At 44.5% G+C, this 24,097-nt stretch overlaps 1 protein-coding gene across 4 annotated transcripts in view; it reads right to left on the reverse strand.

Moving 5' to 3' along the window:
• tbx15 (T-box transcription factor 15) overlaps positions 1–24,097 on the reverse strand; it is a 93,293-nt gene that overhangs the window by 45,827 nt on the left and 23,369 nt on the right. The window contains exons 2-4 of one of the 4 annotated variants that reach the window (XM_078408665.1): positions 14,542–14,546; positions 10,686–10,888; positions 1,620–1,721 (exon numbers count right to left, since the gene is read on the reverse strand). In XM_078408665.1, coding sequence (XP_078264791.1) covers positions 1,620–1,721; positions 10,686–10,888; positions 14,542–14,546 — 310 coding nt within the window. Of the gene's footprint in view, positions 1–1,619; positions 1,722–10,685; positions 10,912–14,541; positions 14,547–24,097 lie in introns of all 4 variants that reach the window. The other 3 variants (XM_078408666.1, XM_078408664.1, XM_078408663.1) reach the window with 3 other exon arrangements.

Raw genomic sequence — 24,097 nt, forward strand, 5'->3', positions numbered from 1 at the left:
TAGTGTGAACGGGTGATCGATGGTCAGCATGGACATGATGGACCAAAGGGCCATCTCCAAATGGAACTAATTTTAACTAAAAGGAAGATTTGAGAACAAAAATGGAGATGTCTGTTCAATTAAATAGCAGAAAGAAAGTGCTGGAGTAACTCAGCATTCCTTTAGAACGTGGATAGTGATGTTTCGGCTCAGGACCCTTCTTCAGACTCATGTCTGAGTTACTCCAGCACTTTGTGTCTTTGTTTGTAAACCAGCATCTGCAGTTCCTTGTTTTGTTTTTCAACCTGAGATGAAAGCTCTAATATTGTGTGCAGATGTGTAGGAATGATTTATTTGCAATGGGGGTGTACTGTGGAGGTAAAAAGTATATCCAAAAATCTCTTTCAAACCTTTAAGGTGGACAGTTGTGTCACGATACGCCAGTCAGTTATGGATTTGCATTCCTACTCAGATTGAATAGAAATAGAAAGTGCCAGAAACGTTTAATAGGACAGATTATAGCAGAAGGAATAGGAAAGGTTTAGAGGCATATGAACCAAATGCAAGCAGCACAGTGGTGCAGCAGTAGAGTTGCTGCCTTACAGCGCCAGAGACCCAGGTTCAATCCCGACTCAGGGTGCTGTCTTTGTCCGTTCTACCTGTGACTGCATGGACTTTCTTTGCGTGCTTCGGTTTCCTCCCAAACTCCAAAGACGTACAGGTTTGTACGTTAATTGGTTTTGGCAAAAAATTGTAGTGTCCCTAGTGTGATCGCTGGTTGGCACGGACTTGGTGGGTCAAAGGCCCTGTTTTTCCACTGTATCTCAAAAGTCTGAAGTTTAAAAGGCAGGTGGGACTAGCGTAGATGGGGCATCTTGGTCGGCGTGGGCAAGTTAAGCCGAAGGGCCTGTTTCCATGCTGTATGACATTATGAGAATGGCCTGTGGAGTGTTCCCAGCCCTTTCTGTTTTTATTTTAGATTTGCCATGTCTGCAGTTTTTGTCCTCAATTGCTGTTCAGATAAACCCAGGGAGCAGTGAGGTGTGATATAAGAATAGAATAATGGATATCTACATCTGCTGGAGGGAGGAGTGCATTGCCTTCACCAGCTTGGGTGATCCCCAGCTTGTTCATTGGGATCAGGAGCACATTAGCCAATCTTTCACAGAAGGGTTCCAGGAATGATAACATAGAACTAGTATGATGGTCGGCGTGGACTCGGCGGGCCGAAGGGCCTGTTGCTATTTCTATTTCACCCGAGTAGGAAATGCTTTCAGCAAATTCATAACTAACCTAAGCTAAGACTGTTCACATGTTGGTCTGATAATCAATCCTGAGGTGCAAACACTACAAAGCAGAAATCTGTGTTAGGAAATAGTGAGCCAACTTTCCTGCAGAAAGTAGAAACAAGGAACTGCAGATGCTGGTTTTACAGAAAAAGACACAAAGTGCTGGAGTAGCTCAGCGGGTCAGGCAGCATCTCTGGAGAACATTGGATGGGTGACATCTCGGATCGGGACCCTTCTTCAGACTGAATCAACTTTCCTGTGTGTGGGTTCTTTGAAAATAAATCTTCCACTTTGAAACAAATTAAATATCCATACGGTGGTGAGGAGTGGGCAAACTGTGCGGATACCTACCGATATCTCTTGTTGTCAACAGGGATAATATCCATTGCGATGTAGTACTGTTGATGTGGATCCAGTCCCAGAACCTTCACTCTCATGGCTGGGAACATTCGCCTATGAAAAACATCAAAACAGATTGGTTCAAAGGTTATTTGTTTTCACCTTTTTCTTTTGAAATCTCCCAAACTATTACCATTCCCCGAGCGGGATTACAAACAGGTTGCTAATTGTTGGAGCAGCGAATGCCCTGGTATAGACTCTTCTCGTTGTTTCCTGGTCCTCAGGGTTTGAGTTGTGAGGCAATTTCTCATTGTCGACTTTTAAGTTGTACACACACACACACACTCACCCATCTTAAACCAACTCCACATATGACTTGCCCTCTGGTAAGCAATATACACCTCGTTTCATCTGTCACCACCTTAGACTATCGATAGAGTCTAAGGAATCTTAGCTATTGAATACAACTCAATTTCAATACAAGTCAAAATTAAATGCTTTTAATACAAGATGCTGTTTTGTGTGTTATTCATAGCACATGGGAATGTTGGGCATAATTTTCTTCTGCAATCCCGGCATTTCAACCATGAAAGACTTGAGGCTAGGTCCTGTTTCTTTGCCATCCCCTGTTGCCTTTTGACCTGCCGAGCATTTCTAGTATTTTCAGCGTTACTTTAGAGTTCCAGCTTCCGCAGTAGCTCGATAATCAGCCAATTAATACGTCTGCTCGCGTTATCATGAGCAGACATGTTCTGAATGATTGGACAAGTGTAAGTGGCTCTAGTATTTGACAGGGATTAGTGTGTGCCCTTTGTAATGACAGCACTCTGTAACGGTAGTAGTGTATCCTCAATAAAGAAAATTGGGTGTACCAAGCAGATTCTGGGGAATTGAATAGGCTAAACATTAAAAACAATATCAAAAGTGAAGGACTATTTATCCACAAACATGTAACAAGGAAGTTGTATCAGAATTCCTTGTATTTGGTGTTTTTAGCTGCTGTTTTGTTTCTGCACTCTTGGAAAAAAATGTACAAAGGGGGACTCGTTTCTCTGGGCAAGGCTGATCAATCCAAGAGGGTTAATTCCGTTTGAACCTGATTTGCAAGCTGTCTGTTCTTGTCCAGCTTCAAACTCGTTTTCAAAGGCATTTTGAGCCCCAGTCATTTTACATATGGCCTACCGAGCACGGAATAAGTGGTGACAAAGATGCATAATGCAAGAGTGTTGTGTGCTCAGAATTCAATGCACTGAAATTCAATGCCGGTTCACATTTTCACCTTTGCCCCCCAGTCAAAAAAAAAATCGACTGGGGAATAAGTAAAAGTGAAATTATATGGCAGAAACTGTTTAGGGAGAGGAATTAAAGGCCTATTTTTATTAACACTGACTGCCCCAGGGATTTCCTACGCTTTTAAACTTTTCAATGCTATACACGTATATTTAGTCCGGAATGAAATGAGAATGGAGTAGGGTTCTGAAAGTGTTTCCTTAAAATGGTTGGTAACATCTGTGTGATTATTTTACAATCCTTTCCCCGTTATACTTTCAGCGACTTGTTTGAAACCATTTGCAGAGTCAGTTGGAATGAGAATGAGAAGGCTGTTCTGCCAGGTTCACAGGGGTTTCTGTTAGGCTAGGGCCCTGAGTCCTATATGCTGTAACACCAACAATGTATCATATCATATCATATACAGCCAGAAACAGGCCTTTTCGGCCCTCCAAGTCCGTGCCGCCCAGTGATCCCCGCACATTAACACTATCCTACACCCACTAGGGACAATTTTTACATTTACCCAGCCAATTAACCTACATACCTGTACGTCTTTGGAGTGTGGGAGGAAACCGAAGATCTCGGAGAAAACCCACGCAGGTCACGGGGAGAACGTACAAACTCCTTACAGTGCAGCACCCGTAGTCAGGATCGAACCTGAGTCTCCGGCGCTGCATTCGCTGTAAAGCAGCAACTCTACCGCTGCGCTACCGTGCCGCCCTGTAGAATGCTATATAGAACATAGAACAGTACAGTGCAGGAACAAGCCCTTCTGCCCACTATGTCTGTGTCAAACACGATGACAACACCAACTCTTAATACCTGCATACATGATCCATATGGGGGCGGCACAGTGGCGCAGCGGTAGAGTTGCTGCTTTACAGCGGCAGAGAACCAAGTTCGATCCTGACTACGGGTGCCGTCTGTACGGAGTTTGTGACCATGTGGGTTTTCCCTGGGTGTTCTGGTTTCTTCCCACACACCAAAGACGTGCACGTGTGTAGGTTAATTGGCTTCCGTAAAATTGTAAATTGTCGCTAGTGTGTAGAATAGTGTTAGTTTACAGGGTGATCGTTGGTCGACGTGGACTTGGTGGGCCAAAGGGCCTGTTTCCATGCAGTATCTAAGTGTTAAGTCTAAAATCTATATCCCTCCATTCCCTGCATATCCATGTGCCGATCCAAAAGTCTCTTAAACGCCACTTATCGTCCAGGAACCATATTTGCCTCCTCCCTAGCAGTGTGTTCCAGGCACCCACCACCCTCTACGTTAAAAAAACCTGCCCTGCACATCTCCTTAAATTTTGCCCTTCTCACCTTAAAGTTATTCCCTCAAGTATTTGAAATTTCCCTCCTGGGTATAAGGTTCTGACAGTCCACGCTTTCTGTGTAACCCATCATTTTATATACTTCCTTCAGGTCTTCCCTCAACCTCCGGTGTTCCAGAAAAAACAACCCAAGTCTGTCCCTGTGACTAATATTCCCCGATCAAGGGCAGCATTCTGGTAAACCTTTCCAAAACCCCCACATCCTTCCAGTAATGGGGCAACCAGAAATGCATGCGATACTCTAAATGCAGCCTAGTCTAAGTCCCATAATGATGCATCATGACTTCCTGGCACTTATACTCAATGCCCTGACCAACGAAGGCAAACAAAACCAGATGTTATTTGTCTGGTGTCAGTAACTTCTTATTTATTTCAGCTGAGTGTTCTGGATAGGGCAGTCGGGTTAGCAGCCAAGACAGTCCAAAGTTCCCTGATATTTATCCCACCTGCTATGAAACTCCACAAACAGTGGTCTGGCAGCAGGTCAGGCACCAAGCTATTTTGTCCTGGAAATAACTCATCACGTTGGTTGGGTGCAGTGGCATAGCAGGTAGAGCCACTGCCTCACAACACCAGAGACCTAGTTTTCATCCTGAACTCGGGTGCTCCATGTGTGGAGTTTGCACGTTCTCACTATGACCGTGTGGGTTGCCTCCGGGTGTTCCAGTTTCCTCCCATGTCCCAAAAACACGCGGGTTTGTAGGTGAATTGGCCCTCCATAAATTGCCCCTCGTGTGTAGGGTGTGATACTAGGGGACTGAGGATCTAGTGGGAGGGAGGAACTGAAAGGAATCCTCATTTGTCTGGAAACAGTGTTAGGTAAACTGTTCGGACTGAAGGCAGATAAATCCCCAGGGCCTGATGGTCTGCATCCCAGAGTACTGAAGGAGGTGGCCTTAGAAATCATGGATGCATTGGTGATCATTTTCCAATGTTCTCTGGATCAGTTCCTGTGGACAGGAGGGTAGCCAATGTAACACCACTTTTTAAGAAAAGAGGGAGAGAGAAAACAGGGAATTATAGACCAGAGCCTTACATCAGTAGTGGGGAAGATGCTCGAGTCGATTATTAAAGATGTTATAGCAGCGCATTTGGAAAGCAGTGGCAGGATCGGTCAAAGTCAGCATGGATTTATGAAGGGGAAATCATGCTTGACTAATCTTCTGCAATTTTTTGAGGATGTAACAAGTAGAATGGATAAGGGAGAGCCAGTGGATGTGGTGTATCTGGACTTTCAAAAAGCCTTAGACAAGGTCCCACACAAGAGATTAGTGTGCAAAATTAGAGCACCTGGTAGTGGGGGTAGGGTATTAACATGGATAAAGAACTGGTAGTGGGGGTAGGGTATTAACATGGATAAAGAACTGGTAGTGGGGGTAGGGTATTAACATGGATAAAGAACTGGTTGGCAGACAGGAAGCAAAGAGTAGGAATTAACGGGTCCTTTTCAGAATGGCAGGCAGTGACTAGTGGGGCGCCGCAAGGCCCAGTGCTGGGACCCCAGTTATTTACAATATATATTAACGATTTAGACGAGGGATTTAAATGTAACATCTCCAAGTTTGCGGACGACACAAAGCTTGGTGGCAGTGTGAGCTGCGAGGAGGATGCTATGAGACTGCAGGGTGACTTGGATAGGTTGGGAGAGTGGGCAGATGCATGGCAGATGCAGTATAATGTGGATAAATGTGAGGTTATCCACTTTGGTGGCAAGAACAGGAAGGCAGATTATTATCTGAATGGTGTCAGATCAGGAAAAGGGGAGGTGCAATGAGACTTGGGTGTGCTTGTACATCAGTCACTGAAAGTAAGCATGCAAGTACAGCAGGCAGTGAAAAAAGCTAATGGCATGTTGGCCTTCATTGTGAGAGGATTTGAGTTTAGGAGCAAGGAGGTCCTACTGCAGTTGTACAGGGCCCTGGTGAGACCGCATCTGGAGTATTGTGTGCAGCTTTGGTTTCCTAATTTGAGGAAGGACATTATTGCTGTTGAGGGAGTGCAGCGTAGGTTCACCAGGTTAATTCCCGGGATGGCAGGACTTACATTTGATGAAAGAATGGGCCGACTGGGCTTGTATTCACTGGAAATCAGAAGGATGAGGGGGGATCTTATAGAAACATATAAAATTCTTAAAGAATTGGACAGGCTAGACACAGGAAAAATGTTCCCGATGTTGGGGGTGTCCAGAACCAGGGATCACAGTTTAAGAATAAGGGGTAGGCCATTTAGGACTGAAATGAGGAAAAACTTTTTCACCCAGAAAATTGTGAATCTGTGGAATTCTCTGCCACAGAAGGCAGTGGTGGCCAATTCACTGGATGTTTTCAAGAGAGAGTTAGATTTAGCTCTTTGGTCTAAAGAAATCAAGGGATATGGGGAAAAAGCAGGAACGGGTACTGATTTTAGATGATCAGCCGTGATCACATTAAATGGCAGTCCTGGCTCAAAGGGCCGAATGGCCTACTCCTACTCCTGTACCTATTTTCTATGTTTCTATGAGGAGGGGTGATCGATGGTCCACATGGATTCGGTGGCCAAATGGGTTGTTTCCATGCTGTTTCTTTCTTTCAATCAATCAATCATCCAATCAATCAATCACGTTGGGCAAGGAATTCCAGAGAGGAGGGTGAAATACATGAGCATTGAAAGAGAGTTCAACTTATGAGAAAAATAAATTTCAGAATAAAAAGCTTCTCAATGCAACCTAATTGCTAGAATTGGTGGATGAGGTTGAAAGTGATGACAGATTTATATCAGAATTGATGTGCCATAGAGAACACACTTCCTCTCTCTGCAGTGTGTTTGGACACGGATTAATCCTTTAACCTTTGGTGGGGAGGTTGGACAAGCAGCTGCTCTGCGGAGAGTGGAAAGTATGAAACCATGCTTTGATATTTTCCAAACTTAGTTTGTTTGGTCCACCTTGGACGAAGCAGAACTGCAGAGGCCTTTGCAAGAGCACTAGATTTGAGAGGTAACCTTCAATTATGGAATAACTGCATGTTGATAAGTGATAGGAGCAGAATTAGACCATTTGGCCCATCAAGTTTACTCTGCCATTCGACCATGGCTGGCTGATCTATCTTTCACTCTCAACCCCATTCTCCTGCCTTCTCCCTATAACCCCTGACACCTGTACCAATCAAGAATATGCCAACATCTGCCTTAAAAATATCCACTGACTTGGCATCCACAGTTGTCCCCACAGATTCACCATCCTCTAGCTTAAGAAATTCCACCTCATATGGACTAGAACATGGAACAGTACAGCACAGGTCAGGTTCTTCTGTGCCAAACATGTTGCCAAGACCACCTCTTATCTGCCTGCACATAATCCATATTGCATATCCTTCCATTCCCTGCATATCCATGTGCCTATCTAAAAGTCCCCAAAAACGCCACTATCGTATCTGCCTCCACCACCAGCACTGACAGACTTCCAGGAACCCACCACCCTCTGCATAAAAAACCTTGACCCACCCATATGCCTCCCTCCAGCTTTACATTTCATTCCTCCTCTTCTCTCCGTATCTGACACCCTTTGTTTCTCTTTCACCTCCAGCCTCTATCACTTACTGCACCCATTTGCCAATCACCCCCTCCCCCCCACCATTTTCACCTGTATCCACTATCACCTGCCAGATTGCGTCTCACCCCTCCCCAACTCTATTTATTAGCTCCCCCCCCCCACCACTATAATCAGTCTGAAGAAGGGTCCTGACCCGATACGTCACCTATCCATGTTCTCCAGGGATGTTGCCTGACCCGCGGAGTTTAGACTTTAATGTTTAGCGATACAGCAGGAAAACAGGCCCTTTTTACCAAAGCCAATTAACCTGCAAACCAACACATCTTTGGAGTGTGGGAGGAAACATGGTGAAAACCCATGCAAGTCACGGGGAGACCGTACAAACTTCGCACAGACAGCACCCGTGGTCAGGATCGAACCCGAGTCTCTGGCGCTGTAAAGCGCTGGAGTATCTCCGGCACTTTGTGTTTTATGCAAGATTTTGTCACCTGCAGTTCTTTGTGTGTTATATCTTGTTGTATTAAACAATATTAATCTCTTGTTAACTGGGAACAATTGAATGCAGAGACACCAAAGATTTCCCCTCGTTGACCTAGGCATCGCATGTAAAGGAAATCTCCGCCGGACCATGGAGAGATGTTGCAATCAATAGAGACAGGTACCACCCAAGAGAAATTGGCAGCATCACAGATGGAAATCTTTCAAAAAATGACCTCAAACGCTTGGGCCAAAGTAAATCCATGAAGCTCAGATCAACATTTCTATTAATAAATCATTTCAAAAAATGCAAATATTGTAGGGGGGAAAGGTTAAGTAAATTATTTTAACTTTTTAATTTATAGGAATTTTGATTTGAATAGATTCTTTTTTTCAACGTCTGCATAACTAACCAGATGCTGGCAACTTCAGAACTCATGAATCCAAGTCCTGTTCATTCTTGGCAGCACCCCCTTTGCATTCAGGAAGTCTTCAGAGCAGAAAAGGTGGGAGAAGCCGAGAGTGTTTCTTGATATATGTAATTTATGATAATTTGAAGAATGCATGACCATGGATGTATAAATATGTGACTATGTTTACAGAAGGCATAGGTTTAAGGTTTAAGGTGAAGATGAAAAGATTTAATAGGAACCTGAGGGGCAACTTTCTTTGCACTACTCATTTACACTATCCATAGATAGGATAGGTTTAGAGGGATATGGACCGCATGCAGGCATGTTGGTTGGCATGGGCAAGTTGGGCCGAAGGGCCTGTTTCCATGCTGTATGACTACGACCATGGGTGATAGGTGTATGGAACGAGCTGCTAGAGGAGGTAGTTGAGGCAGGTACCATCACACATTTTACAAACATTTGGACAGGTCCATGGATAGGATAGGTTTAGAGGAATAAGGGCCAAACAAAAACAGTTGGGACTAGTGTAGATGGAACATGTTCGTTGGCATGTGCAAGACGCTCTGCAGCCTAACATCATGGAGCTGGCGGCCTTGCTCGAGACTGACTTTGAGCCCCACCGCGGGGCCGTGGACTTACCATCGGAGCCTGTGATCTCTTGCCTGGGATCGACGCTCCAACCGCGGCCTGCGGACTTCAACATCGAGGAGCTCACAGTTTCGGGTAGAGACTGATGTCGGGAAGCTCCAAAGTCACAAGAGGTTCTACCAGCCACGACGAGGAGGGCCAGACCTCCTGCTGCAGGAGCCAAGATCGCCCCGACAACGGAAGGCTCGAGGGCCCCGACCGCGGGAGAACAAAGAAGGGAAGAGATTGAACTTTATTTTCGCCTTCCGTCACAGTGAGGAATGTGGAGGAGTCACTGTGGTGGCTGTTTATGTTAAAATGCATTTTGTGCATTTTGTTGCTTTTTATTGGTATGACTATGGCAAATCAAATTCCTCATATGTTGCAAAACATACTTGGCTAATAAAGAATGATTATGATTAAAAGTTGGGCCGAAGGGCCTGTTTCCATGATGTTTGACTCTTTAACTCTCTGACAAGGAGCTGCAGGTGCTGGAATCCTGAACTAAACACAAAGTGCTTGAGTAACTCAGCGGGTCAGGCAGCATCTGTGGAGGGAATGTACAGGCCACATTTTGGGTCAGTACTGACCCGCTGAGTTACTCCAGCACGACTGTGTTGGAGTGACCATGTTTAATCTTTTTGGGAAACAATTTTCATTTTAATGTATTTTATTTGCTTATTTGTCATGACAACATTAATTACTTCACGACTCAAAGTCATACACTACCCAAACAGGCCCTTCAGCCCAACTTGTCCATGCCGACCAACATGCCCCATCTATACTAGTCCCACTTGCCTGCGTTTGGCCCATTTCCCTCTGAACCCTTCCTATACATGTTCCTGTCCAAATGTCTTTTAAATGTTGTTATAGTACCTGCCTCAACCTCCTCCTCTGGCAGCTTGTTCCATGTACACACCACCCTTGGATACCCCACCCCCTTCATCATCCCCACCTCTTCATTGTGCCCCACTACCTGGATATACACCCAATTCTCCCCAACCCTCCCTCCCTCCCCTTCCACCTATACACCTCCCCTTGTCTTCACAATTCACACATCTACCCTCATCTCACCCCTTCTGGTGGTGGGTGACACCAAAGTAGTATTTAAGAGACTTTTGAATAGGCGCATGGACATGCAGGGAATGGGGGGATATGGATCTTGTGCAGACAGATAAGTGTTGGCCTTGACATCATGTTCGGTACAGACATTATGGGCCGAAGGGCCTGTTGCTGAGCTCCCTGTTCTATGTTCGTCAAGGCTGTTTTTTAAGACCCAAAATGTCATCTGTACACTTCCTCCACAGATGCTGCCTGACTCACTGTTCCTCCGGCATTGCAGCATTGGAAAAATTTAGCCTTAAAATAGGATTTCAGGCCAAGGTTAATTAAATGGCACAGATATAACTGATTAAACAAACATCTTGACCAACCTTCCAGCCTTGGTGATGATCATCTCGGTGCCAATGTCGTGAAACCTCTTCCACAGGTCGGCACATTGCAGTTCCATCTGAATCTCATCCATGGAGGAGGTTGGGAGGGAGGAGGGTGGGTTGGCACCGAGCTCGGTGGGGGAGCTGTAGGAACAGGCTGTGTGTTGTGCTGGACTCTCACCCTCGGCTGAAGGGCTCTGCTCCTGATCCGAGCTCAGCTGCGACTCTGCAACACACGCAGGAAATCACATCGTAAGCTGCTCACCACAAACACCAATACAATGCTCATGTTACTTGTTCAATGTTACTTCTCTACATCGGCAAGACCAAGCGCAGGCTCGGCGGTCATTTCACTGAACACTTCTGCTCAGTCCGTCTTAACCTACCTGATCTCCCGGTTGTTCAGCACTTCAACTCCCCCTCCCATTCCCAATCTGACCTTTCTGTCCTGGGCCTCCTCCATTGTCAGTGAGGCCCAGCACAAATTGGAGGAACAGAATCTCATATTTCGCTTGGGTAGTTTACACCCCAGTGGTACGAACATTGATTTCTCTAACTTCAGGTAGCCCTTGCTTCCCTCTCTCTCCATCCCCTCCCCCTTCCCAGTTCTCCCACTAGTCTTACTGTCTCCGACTACATTCTTTTTTTGTCCCACTCCCTCCCCTGACATCAGTCTGAAGAAGGGTCTCGGCCCGAAACGTCACCCATTCCCTCTCTCCTGAGATGCTGCCTGACCTGCTGAGTTACTTCAGTATTTTGTGTCTACCTTTAATACAATGTTCAGTTCAGTTCAGTTTATTGTCACTTGTACCGAAGTAGAGTGAAAAGCTTTTGTTGCATGCTAACCAGCCTGCAGAAAGACCATACATGATTACAATCGAGCTGTTCACAGTGTATTGGGACATGAGAAGGGAATAACTTTTAGTGTAAGGTAAAGCCAGCAAAGTCCGATCAAGGGTAGTCTGAAATGTAGACTCCATAAAACCTGGCTTTGGATAGAAAGTACAAGAGTTTGAAAACCGTGACCACCAGGTTCAAGGAGAGCTTCCCAGCACCCACCAGGTTCTTGAACACTGCACAACACTAACCCCCCAACTATCAACAGTCAGGAGAGAGTCAAAAGTGTTTCATTGTCATCTGTGCCGACAAAGGAACAATGAAATTCTTACTTGCAGCAGCACAACAGGTCTATAAAGAGATACTCATAGATAAGGGGCAGCATGCGGCGCAGCGGTAGAGGTGCTGCCTAACAGCGCCAGAGGCCCGGGCTCCATCTGACTACAGGTGCTGTCTGTACGGAGTTTGTACGTTCATCTCTGTGACCTGCGTGGGTTTTCTCCAAGATCTTCGGTTTCCTCCCACGCTCCAAAGACATACAGGTTTGCAGCTTAATTGGCTTGGTATCAATGTAAAATTGTCCCGGTTGTGTGTAGGGTAGTGTTAGTGTGTAGGGATCACTGGTAGGCACAGATCGGGCTGAAGGGCCTATTTCCACCCTGTATCTGTAAACTAAACTAAACTAAACTAAACTAAACTAAATAACACATAATAAACCTTATGAACTTCTATAGACTGTCTTTGATCCATAATGACTTTGTTTTTTTGCACTCATATAGGGCTTATATTTTTGTAATTGCTTATTATGACTTTTGTGTCTACAGACCTATTATGAAGCAAGTGTTGGTACATATGACAATTAAACACACCTGACTTGACCCTTAGGGACTAGAAATCGGTTTAGTCATCTTATCCTAAAGTTTGGAGCTGGCCTCATGAGAACGATCATCTTGCTCACAGACAATAATAAACCTAAACCTATATCATCACCTTTCTGAAATGTATTTTTAAATATCAATACTTTACCTTATCCCATATCTGCCCTCCTCCTTCTGCCCCCTTTAGACTTTTGCACACTTTGGTAAATTAAAGGTGCAACTGTTTTAAGTTGTTGTATAAAGTTCCTTAATGTCATTCGAGGCCGTTTTGCACTGCAGATTATTTATCTGCTGCCACTTTATTAAATGTAACTGCACATTAGACGAACATGACTATGGCAACATCTTGAGCCTTGATGCCTGATAGTTTTGAGTTATGCCACTGGCTACATCACGGCCTAGTTCAGCAACTCGAACAGCCAGGGATGAAAGAGACTGCAGAGCATGGTGGACACTGCCTGGTCCATCACGGGCACTGACCTCCCCACCATCGACGGGATCTGCAGGAGGTGTGCCTCAAAAAGGCAGCCAGCATCATCAGAGACCCTCACCACCCTGGCCACACTTTAATTTCATTCCTGCCATCAGGAAGAAGATACAGGAGCCTGTAAACCGTGACCTCCTGGTTCAAGAACAGCTTCTTCCCAACAACCATCAGGCTCTTGAACACTGTAGAAAAGTTTGAAGAGGGGTCCTGACCCCAAATATCACCCATCCGTGTTCTCCAGAGGCGCTGTTCAGTTACTCCAGCACTTTGTGTCTTCCTTAGTTAACTCTGTTTTTGGAGATATAAGGAATTGATGCTGGAATCTTGAGCAAAGCACAAAGTGCAGGAAGAACTCAGTGGGACAGGCAGCATCTGTAGAGGGAATGGACAGTAAAGGGGGAGGGAGGGGGGAGGAGAGGGTGCTGCGCCAATGCAGGAGAGGTTTGGGCACAATGGGTCCATTTGGTCTAGTATCAAATAAAAGGTTTTGTAGATAATTCTATCTATTGTAAATCCCTGTGAATTACTGTGAGGCTCAGAGTCAGTGGAATCAATTAATCAATGGGTTTTTATTATCACGTGTACCAAGGTACAGGGAAATACTTTCTTTGCATACAGATCAGTAAGATTATTGCCATAAATAAGTACAATCCCAATGAGGTACAAAATGTACAGAAACAACCCACCGTGTCCATATGCAAGAGTCACCATGTCTTGGTGCCATTTTACGTGCTAATTACCTGTGTTTAGGATTCTAGAAGAGCATAATTGATCTGGGGCAGTTAATTGAGTGATATCCATAATTCTGTTAGAGCAAAAGATGAATTGCTTCTTATAACATTCATTTAACTTGAATTCATCACAATTCTGACTGAAATGCCTTCATATTCAGGCAAAATAAAAATGGATTCAGCGGAAATCTGATGAATACATCAATAGTTTGCCAAAAATATTTCAGTGAAAACTATGTTCAGGTCAGATTTTTGTAGATTGTTTGTTGGCCAAAAGTAACTGGCCAAATCGCTGACTGCAGCGTTATAAATTAGTCAATTAGGAAAAGCAGCCTGCAGAGAATGTATTGAACAAAACTCCCATTTTTCCATTGGAATAACACTGCGTTACTGAAAGATGTTGATGCTGGACGAAGGGTCCCAACTTGTGACGTCACTTATCCATGTTCTCAGAGATGTTGCCTGGCTCGCTAAGTTACTCCAGCACTATGTGCCTTTTGACATTGATGCCTTGGGTGGCATGGTGGCACAGCGATAGAGCTGCTGCCTCACAGCGCCAGAGACCCAGGTTCAATCCTATCCTCAGGTGCTGTCTGTATGGAGTTTGCACATTTTCCCTCTTCAGACTCCATTTGCTGAATATCCATGTGCCAATCTAAAAGCCTCTTAAACACCACTGTCGTATCTGCCTCCACCACCACCCCTGTCAGCACGTTACAGGCACCCACCATCCTCTGTGTAAAAAAACTTGCCCCCGCACATCTCCTTTAAACTTTGCCCCTCTCACCTTAAACCTATGCTCTCTAGTCTTTGACATTCACAACCTAAGCAGAAAGATAGCTGTTTGACCCGCTGAGTTACTCCAGCTTTCCGTGTTTAGTTTAGTTTAGAGATACAGCGCAGAAACAGGCCCTTCAGCCCACCGAGTCTGCACCGACCAGCGATTCTCGCACATTAACACTATCCTACACACACTAGGGACAATTTACACTTATGCCAAGTATACAAACCCAAGCCAATTAACCTACAAACCTGTACGTCTTTGGAATTTCTGCGTTTCTGGCGCTGCAAGACTGTAAGGCAGCAACTCTACCGCTGCGCTACAGTGCCGACCGTGTCTATCTTCAGAAAGATTCTGACTGTCTACCCTATCTATGCCTCCCATAATTTTTTTTACATCTTTTATACATCTCCTTTAAACTTTGCCCTCTCACCTTAAAGCTCTGCCCTCTAGACTTTGACATTCCCATCCTGGGAAAAAGGCTCTGACTGTCTGCCCTATCTATGGATGTCATCATTTATAAACATCTACAAAGTCTCCGTGCAACCTCTGGCATTCCAGAGAAAATCAAAGTCCAATTTCTCCTTGTAGCCCGTCCCCCTAATGCAGGCAGCATTCTGGTAAACCTCCTCTGCTCCCTCTCCAAAGCCTCCACACCCTTCCTGTAATGGGGCGGCCAGAACTGCGCGCAATACTCCAAATGCGGCTTAAACAAAGTCTTATAAAGCTGTATCATGATTTCCTGACTCTTTATACTCAGTGTTGTATAAAACGGCATTAATCCACTGTTGACTTCTCTACTCACTTCACAACTCATGCAGTCAGGTTTTGACAGCAGCAACCTGCTATTATACAATGTTGTTTTATATTGCAGAAGAGCCTAAGGCATTGCAAAGGTTTATCAAACCTTGTCACTGGCCATACCAGGCGATACTTGGACAAGGAGATTGGTTTTAAATTGAATTGAGTTGGAACAGCGTGGATGCAGGCCCTTTGGCCCACCGAGTCCGTGCTAATCATTGATCACCCGTTCACACTAGTTCCACATTTCTCATCCACTCCCTGCACACTAGGGGTCATTTACCTACAAACCGCCACGTCTTTGGGATGTGGGAGGCAACTGGTCCTGACCTTGGAGACCTTCTAATGGTCTTTAATCGGACTTTATCTTGCACTAAACATTATACCCTTTGTCCTGTGACTGTACACTGGACAGCTTGATTGTAATCATGTATGGTCTTTCCACTGACTGGATAGCATGCAACAAAAAGACTACCTCGGTACACATGACAATAATAATAAACTAAACTAAAACGCAAGATAGACACAAAGAGCTGAACCGCTGAGTTACTCCAGCATTTTGTGTCTATCTTTGGTATAAACCAGCTTCTGCAGTTCATTGTTTCTACATTTAAACTAAAGCCCACGTGGTCACACGGAGAGCGTACAAACTCCACACAGACAGCACCCGAGGTCAGGATCGAACCCAGGACCATGGGGTTGTGAGGCAGCAGTTCTACCGCTGCACCACTGTGCCTCACACACTGAAGACAGGGGCTCCAGTCCATTGAGGACATAGTCAGGAGACATTTATGCTGATCCTGTATTGAACCGTCTGGCAACACGGAGATATTAGAGGTGTGTCCAGTGCAGTAGTGGTGAAGGAGGGATGGGTGCTGCCCCGTGTACATATGGACGATCAGGGATATGTCGACAGTGGGCGGCAGCTAGATCAAACGTTATCTACAGGCCATGTAGCGGCCATTTTATGGTCTCATTGTATACCCAGACTAAATAATGTGCAAAGCATCAAACATCTGACACACTGGAATGGAGTAAATGAGTTGTAAACTCTTATTGAAACCTATGCAGTGCCTCGGGCCTGTTCACTGCTTATGACATTTTCAGAGACATTTTCAATTGAATTACAAGCCTGTGGCTCACTGGCATGTATGTATTGCCCCACACACATAATACCCCTCCACGTGTTGTTGACTATCCACTTCAAATGCACAAATCTTGAAAGAAAGTTCCCTCGATGTTCAGTGACAAACACGTTGAGCAAACCAGGGAGAAAAAGATAACGTCCCACTGTTAGCTAACACTTTTTATGGAGCATAACAAAAGGAATATGTGAAGCAGAATCTCAGGGTTTGCTCAGAAATAATTATGGCTCAGTGCCTCTCTTTAAGTTCAGGTTTAATATTGTCACGTGTACGTACCAATGTACAGACAAAAGCTTTGTTTTGCATGCGATCCAATCAAATCAGATAATACTATGCATAAATACGATCGGGTCAATCTGAAGTACAGTAGGTAGAGAAAAGGGGAATAGGACTAGTGTAGATAGTGCATCTTGGTCATCATGGGCAAGTTGGGCCGAAGGGCCTGTTTCCATGCCATGTTTCTATCACTCCCTGACCAACAGAAACAATGAATATTCCCACTTTTGTCAGCGATTTCCTTAGGATTTGGACCTTAGAATGGCCAGCACAGTGGTGCAGCTGGTAGAGCTGCTGCCTCACAGCGCCAGAGACCCAATTTCCATCTGACCTCGGGTGCTCCACTCCGGTGTGTGGAGTTTGCACGATCTCCCTGTGACCGCGTGGGTTTTCTCCGGGTGCTCCAGTTTCATCCCACATCCCATAGACGTACTGGTTTGCAGGTTAATTGGCCCTCTGTAAATTGCCACTAGTCTGCAGGGGGTGGATGTGAAAATGGGATAACTTGGAATTAATGTGACAGGTGTTCGCTGGTCAGTGTGGGCTTGCAGGCTGAAGGGCCTGTGTCCATGCTGTGTCTTTCAATTCAAAACATTACAAATTAAAAAGTCCTAGAAACTACACCAGACTGCACCCGATTTCTTAAACCAATCTTATCTGTACACTGTGGACGGCTCGATTGTAATCATGTATGGTCTTTCCACTGATAGGATAGCACGCACCAAAAGCTTTTCACTGGACCTTGGTGCGCGTGACAATAAACTAAACTAACTAACTCGCAAGTAATAATCATCGTTGGTTCATGAGGTTTGCGACGTTGAGTGAAGCAACTGTTTTCAGTCACTACGACATATGGCCTTCTTTTGCCCAAATGTATGAAATATACTTTTGCCATTTCCATTATTTTCATTCCAGCTGCCAGGTGGAACTCAGCCTTCAGGGCAAAAGCAAAAGCTGCTGCAAGTCCCCTTCACATTACATTTATTTGAAAATCATCTTTGAGTTGAACAACGATGTGACCTCAGGATGTCATGGAAACAATTTCCAATGTGAACAACTCTCTGCCCCAGGCCACAAGGCTGAAGTTGACTAAATTAACCAAGAGCAGCTCAATTCGCCACTCTGTCCTCGACTTTGCTTTCAGTGTTGCTGAGATTCGCTTTTAGAACTTAGAGATATCCTCTGATGCATGGAATCACACACAGACAGGGAACTAAGCGATAAAAATAAGCTCGTTCTGAGCATCTGAATCGAATTTTAGAATTTATCTGGTAGAATTTATCTGTGTTAACTCTGGGTAGAACACTTTTGGAGACAAACTCTCATGGGTTTTTCACTCAATCTTTACCTTCCTGAATATAACTCCAATTTTGGAAGAGTTTCGCTGTTTTCATATACTGTGGTCATTTTTAATAAATTTAATTAATGTATTAATGCATATATTAATTTAATGTGTTACCATATCTAATGTGTTAATATACCTTTAGACTTTAAGACTTTAGAGATGCAGTGCGGAAATAATCCCTTCGGCCCACCGAGTCAGCGCCAACCAGCCATCACCCCACACCGTACACGAGCATTATGGAACAATTTAGAATTTTTTTATCAAAGCCAATTAACCTACAAACCTGTACGTCTTTGAAGTGTGGGAGGAAACCGGAGCACCCAGAGAAAACCCATGTGGTCACAGGGAGAACGTACAAACTCCATACAGACAGCACCCGTAGTCAGGATCGAACTCGAGTCTCTGGCGCCTTAAGGCAGCAACTCTACCGCTGCGCCACCCTGCCACCCCCAAGGCTGGGGAGGGTTGCATCTAAGCCCATGTTTCTGACCTTCACATCATGTGAACATTTCTGCATCATGATTAGTGGCAGAAAGCATGACTGATTCACCCTTTGCCATCCAGAATCCACGTGTGATGTCCATTCTCCCTCCAGATCTCAATATTCCAGCTTCAGTTCCTTGCTTACATGCACATTTAATTGTTCACATCATTTATTTATTTACTAAATAAATTCAATTGCATCGGAGAATCAGCTAGGTTGTAAAGGAGAAAAGAAAATATTCGTTTTTATTTGACTCAAGCTCAGTAACTGTCAATAACAGCGGTCTCATTTTATTCTCCACACGTCAATCAAAACTGTTAAATGCTTTTATTCGTGCTTTTGTTTATCTGTTTCGGTCATCTAATGAACAATTACATTATGTTGGGTTTAGTTTAGTTTAGAGATACAGCATGGACACTGGCCCTTCGGCCCACTGAGTCCATGTCAGCCAATTCCCAAGCTGGAATTTTACCTGCTACAAACTATGAGGAGAAATCACAGTCTCAGTCAACGCCGTGAACGGGATACTGATTGTGGATGATCAGCCATGATCATTGGATGACGGTGCTGGCTCGAAGGGCCAAATGGCCTCCTCCTGCACCTATTGTCTATGTATCTATTTATGTAACCAGCGATCATCCCGTACACTAGTTCTATCCAACACTAGGGACAATTTACAGAGGTCAATTAACCTACAAACACGTACGTATTTGGAGTGTGGAAGAAAACCAGAGTACCCTAGTGGTCATGGGGAGAACGTTCAAACTCCACACAGACAGCACCCATAGGCAGGATTGAACCCGGGTCTCTGGCGCTGTGAGGCAATAATTCTCCCGCTACGACACTGTGCTTCCCCTGTCTTCAGGTTTTAGACGCCTACTATTTCAAAAGAGGATTTGGAAGAAAACATTTGAAGGATGAAGCATCCTAGTAAGATTGATATTAATTGCTGACAGCTAGTTTCATTGATAAAGTCATGGTGGGCCACACATTTGTGGTTGATGCAACTAAATTAATGGCTTGACCCTTTCAAAGGACAATTTAAGACCAAATGCAAGTCAAGTTAAGAAAGAAAGCTTTGGAACTTCAAACAACCTTCCAACACCCAAATGGCTTTACATCCAGCAGAATACTTCTCAAATGTAGTCATCGATGTTATGGAGAATGTATGGCAGCCAACATTGTGATAGCGGCCAAATAATCTATTCTTTCCCTGTGGGTTGAGGTCTAAATATACATGGACACCAAGGAAATTTACTTGCTGTTCTTTGAAATGGTGCCTGGTGGCGTAGCGGTAGAGTTGCTGCCTTGTAGCGCCAGAGACCTGGGTGTCTGTACTGAGTTTGTACGTTTTCCCCGTGACCTGTGTGGGCTTCCTCCAGGTGCTCCGGTTTCCTCCCACATCCCCAAAACGTACAGGTATGTAGGTTAATTGCCTTCGATAAGTTGTAAAATTGTCCCTAGGGTGCATAGGTTTGTGTACAGGGTGATCGCTGGTCGGCACGGACACGGCTTCCGACTGTCCACTCATGAACTGGCGTCACGTTGTAATGTGGGTTTAATCATTCAAATCGGTTGTCGGACCATGTAGGTGACGTGTTGAGGGTTTGCTGGCTGGGAAGATGGGTTAATGAGTTCAGTACCAGCCAAAGCAAAGGAAACTCTTTGTAAATGTAAACAAAGCAAAGCAAGGCGCAGAGTGCGGTTCATGCCAATCCAAGCAACACCTCGATCCTTCTGTCTCACACCTTCTGGTTTAAAATCTGCCCTTAGTTCCAAACATCTGCTCATCAAATATCCCCGTCACCTGTATCCACCTATTACTCACCAGGCTTTGTCCTGCCTCTCCTCTCTTCCAGCTCTCATTCCCCCCCCCCCCCCCCCCCCCCCCTCCACAATCAGTTAGAAGAAAGGTCTCAACCAGAAAGGTCACCATGGTGTAGACAGTCAGATCCTTTTCTCCTGAGTAGAAATGGCAAAGATTCGGGAGCATAACTTTAAGGTGGCAAAGTATAAAGGAGATGAGCGGGGCAAGCTTTTTACACAGAGGGTGGTGGGTGCCTGGAATGTGCTGCCAGGATTGGTGGTGGAGGCAGTTACAATAGTGGAGTTTGAGGCTTTTGGATAGGCACATGAATATGCAGGGAATGGAGTGATATGGATCACGTGCAGGCAGATGCGATCAGTTTAACGGCATCATATTCAGTAGACATTGTGGGCCAAAGGGCCTGTTCCTGTGCTGTACTGTTCTATGTTCTATGTTTTATCTTACCTGAGCATTGTACTGGTCATAGCTTGCCAGCTTAATGGAAATCCATTCATTCCCACTCTTTGCTCTGACTGATAATCAATTTTCAGTGGATATCAATGTGTTTGGCCCAATTGTGTCAACATTAAGCTTTCTGACCAACCTTCTTTGCGAGACCTTCCTAAAATCTCCTTGCACTATTTCTCCCCACCCTCCCGCCCCCACCGCCAAAGGGATTTACAACAATCACTGCCTCAATAAGCCAGAGACCCACACCACCCTGGCCACACTCTCATTTCACTCCTGCCATCGGGAAGAAGGTACAGGAATCTGTAAACTGTAACATTCCAGTTTCATGAACAGATTCTTCCCAACAACCACCATGCTATAAACACTACAAACACCAAATAGGCTCTGAACTTTGGGACATTATTTTTGAATTTGCACTATTATTGTATATTTATTGATCTGTATTTTTTTTAATCTCTACTGAACTTTTTTTGTTGTTGATTCATGGTTTTACAGAGTAATATGATTACATATCTGTTGTGCTGCTGCAAGAAAGAAAGTCATTGTTCTCTTTCGGGACATCCGACAATAAAACACTCTTGATTCTTGACGTAGTGCTCTGTGTCTATCAGTTGGTTACTCGAGGGGCTGATCTGGGAAACTATCCTGTATGCATTCCATAAATTAATTCTCCGTCTTATTTCCACTAACTTTGTTCAGTCTAAATGCATCTGCCCAGAGAACCACATTTTTAAAAAAACATTCATTGTGCAAATGAACATTTTGTGTAAGCAGACTACCAGACAGCAAGTGAAGTATCACAAAATGCTGGAGTAACTCAGCGGGTCAGGCAGCATCTCAGGAGAGAAGGAATGGGTGACGTTTCAGGTCAAGACCCTTCTTCAGATTGAGGAAGTGAGCCACACCCATGTCTTATTTACCAACAGTTCTGCCTTTCATATACACGCCTCCCAAGCCTCTCCCCTCCATACCATGGTTTCAATTTCATATCCATTTTGTGGAAGACTTTTGAGAGCGTCAGACTTAATTTTAAAATTTGTATACCAGAATGTGAATTCTGGGAATCATGTTGAATAACAGATATGAACAAATTAGGTGAATAAAATAAATCTAATTGTTTTCCAAAAAAGACACAAAGTGCAGGAGTAACTCAGCGGGTCAGGCAGCATCTCTGGAGAACATGGATAGGCGATGTTTTAGGTCAGGACCCTTCTTCAGACCTGCTGAGTTACTCCAGCACTTTGTGTCAATTTTTTATAATGAAGAAGGGTCCCGACCTGAAACGTTACCTATTCATGCTCTCCAGAGAGAACCGTAGAGGCAGTACTTTGTGTCTTTTTTTGTAAACCGGCATCTGCAGTTCCTTGAATCTAATTGTTTTCAGTCTAAAGCTGGGTCCCAATTTGAAACATCAACCTCTACAGAGGCTACCTGAGCCGTTGAGTTCTTCCAGCACTTTGTGTTTTACCAGGATTCCAGCATCTGCAGTTCTTTGCCCTTCTAATTATTTTCTCTTGGTTTTTCTTCCTGCAACGGAGGTGGAGAACAAGGAGCAGCGACAAGCTGCGGCTATTTTCCTGAAAACTTCCAACAACAACAATAATTAGCCTTGAATTGACCTTAAGTACCAGTTACCACATCTCCAGAGGAAGCACTTGACCCAAGGACTTACAAGGGCAGACCAGGCTAACTCCAAAGTGTGATGGGCCCCGTTTAGTTTAGTTTAGAGATACAACATGGAAACAGGCCCTTCAGCGCACCAAGTACACGCTGACCACTGGTCCCCGTAGCACTATCCTACACACTAGAGACAATTTACACTTTTACCGAAGCCAATAAACCTACAAACCTGTATGTCTTTGGAGTCAGTGGCTAATGGGGGAGCGACCACTCCCCTTGAGATCATTTTTGAAAAGTGGCGCCTTTTCAACAATTTTTTAACTCTTTAGTTCACTTGTGCGATAAAAGTCGAATCTCATTATTTTTAATTGTTTTTTTAATCGCATGGCCTTGGAAGAACTTTCTGGAGTCATTACTTTATTTAACCAACCTCCCAGTGTTTTGAACTGTCTGCTCAATCTCCTGTGGTGCGTTGGTGGCCGCTGGCATCTGGGGAACCAAAACAAACCGTGACGTCAAAACCACCTCTCTGACTGGCAGTTTACCTCGTCTTTCAGGCGGCACGGTGGCGCAGCGGTAGAGTTGCTGCCTTACAGCGAATGCAGCGCCTGAGACTCAGGTTCGATCCTGACTACGGGCGCCGTCTGTACGGAGTTTGTACGTTCTCCCCGTGACCTGCGTGGGTCTTCTCCGAGATCTTCGGTTTCCTCCCACACTCCAAAGACCTACAGGTATGTAGGTTAATTGACTGGGTAAAATGTAAAAATTGGCCTTAGTGTGCGTAGGATAGTGTTAATGTGTGGGGATCGCTGGGCGGCGCGGACTCGGTGGGCCGAAGGGCCTGTTTCCGCGCTGTATCTCTAAATCTAAAAATCTAAAAAAATCTAAAATCGAAAAGAAGAACAACGCAGCCAGATCAAATCTTTTGCACTGACTCTAAAGAAACTTTGCGATACTAGATGGGCGTCCAGAAAGTCAGCAGTAGAGGCAGTCTTGCAGAATTTATCAGTACTGGTAGTTGCTTTACAAAGAATTCTGGATGGTGAGATAAAAAACTACTCCTAAGCAGCTCGCTGATGCAAAGGGTATACTGGAAACACTCAGTACTTATGAGTTCTTAGTTGTTCTTATATTCTGGAGTAAAGTGCTAGACAAGGCTTTCAATTTATCCACATATTTACAGAAAAGTAGTTGAGATCTGGTAACGGCTTCTCATTTGATTCAGCTTTTTGAAAAAGATATGAACAATATGCGAAATGAATATGAATCTCAATTCAAAACTTTTTTCTTGTGTTTTGATTTTAAATACAAAATAACAATTATGTACTTCCTTCAAAACTGTATCTTCCTTGTGTTTTGATTTTAAACACAAAACATAAATGTATAATGAGTTTTAAATTGTTTGGTATGTGTCATGGAGCCTTTTTTTTTATGTGCTCGCTCCCCCTAACTTTAGAACCTGGCTACGCCCCTGTTTGGAGTGTGGGTGGAAACCAGAGCACCTGGAGAAAAAACCCACACGGTCACAGGAAGAACATACAAACTCCATATACACAGCACCCGTAGTCAGGATGGAACCCGGGTCTCTGGCACCATAAGGCAGCAACTCTATTGCTACGCTACAAGGGGAATTCAGCTAAACCAACAGAGATATTTAAAAATGAGCTCCCATCCACCAAACGCTCAACATCTCAAACACCTTTGACAAACAGATGGGATTCTCGACACTCCAGCGAGTATATTAAAAAT

This window comes from Rhinoraja longicauda, chromosome 12 (assembly GCF_053455715.1).
Source record: "Rhinoraja longicauda isolate Sanriku21f chromosome 12, sRhiLon1.1, whole genome shotgun sequence".
Lineage (NCBI taxonomy): Eukaryota > Metazoa > Chordata > Chondrichthyes > Rajiformes > Arhynchobatidae > Rhinoraja > Rhinoraja longicauda.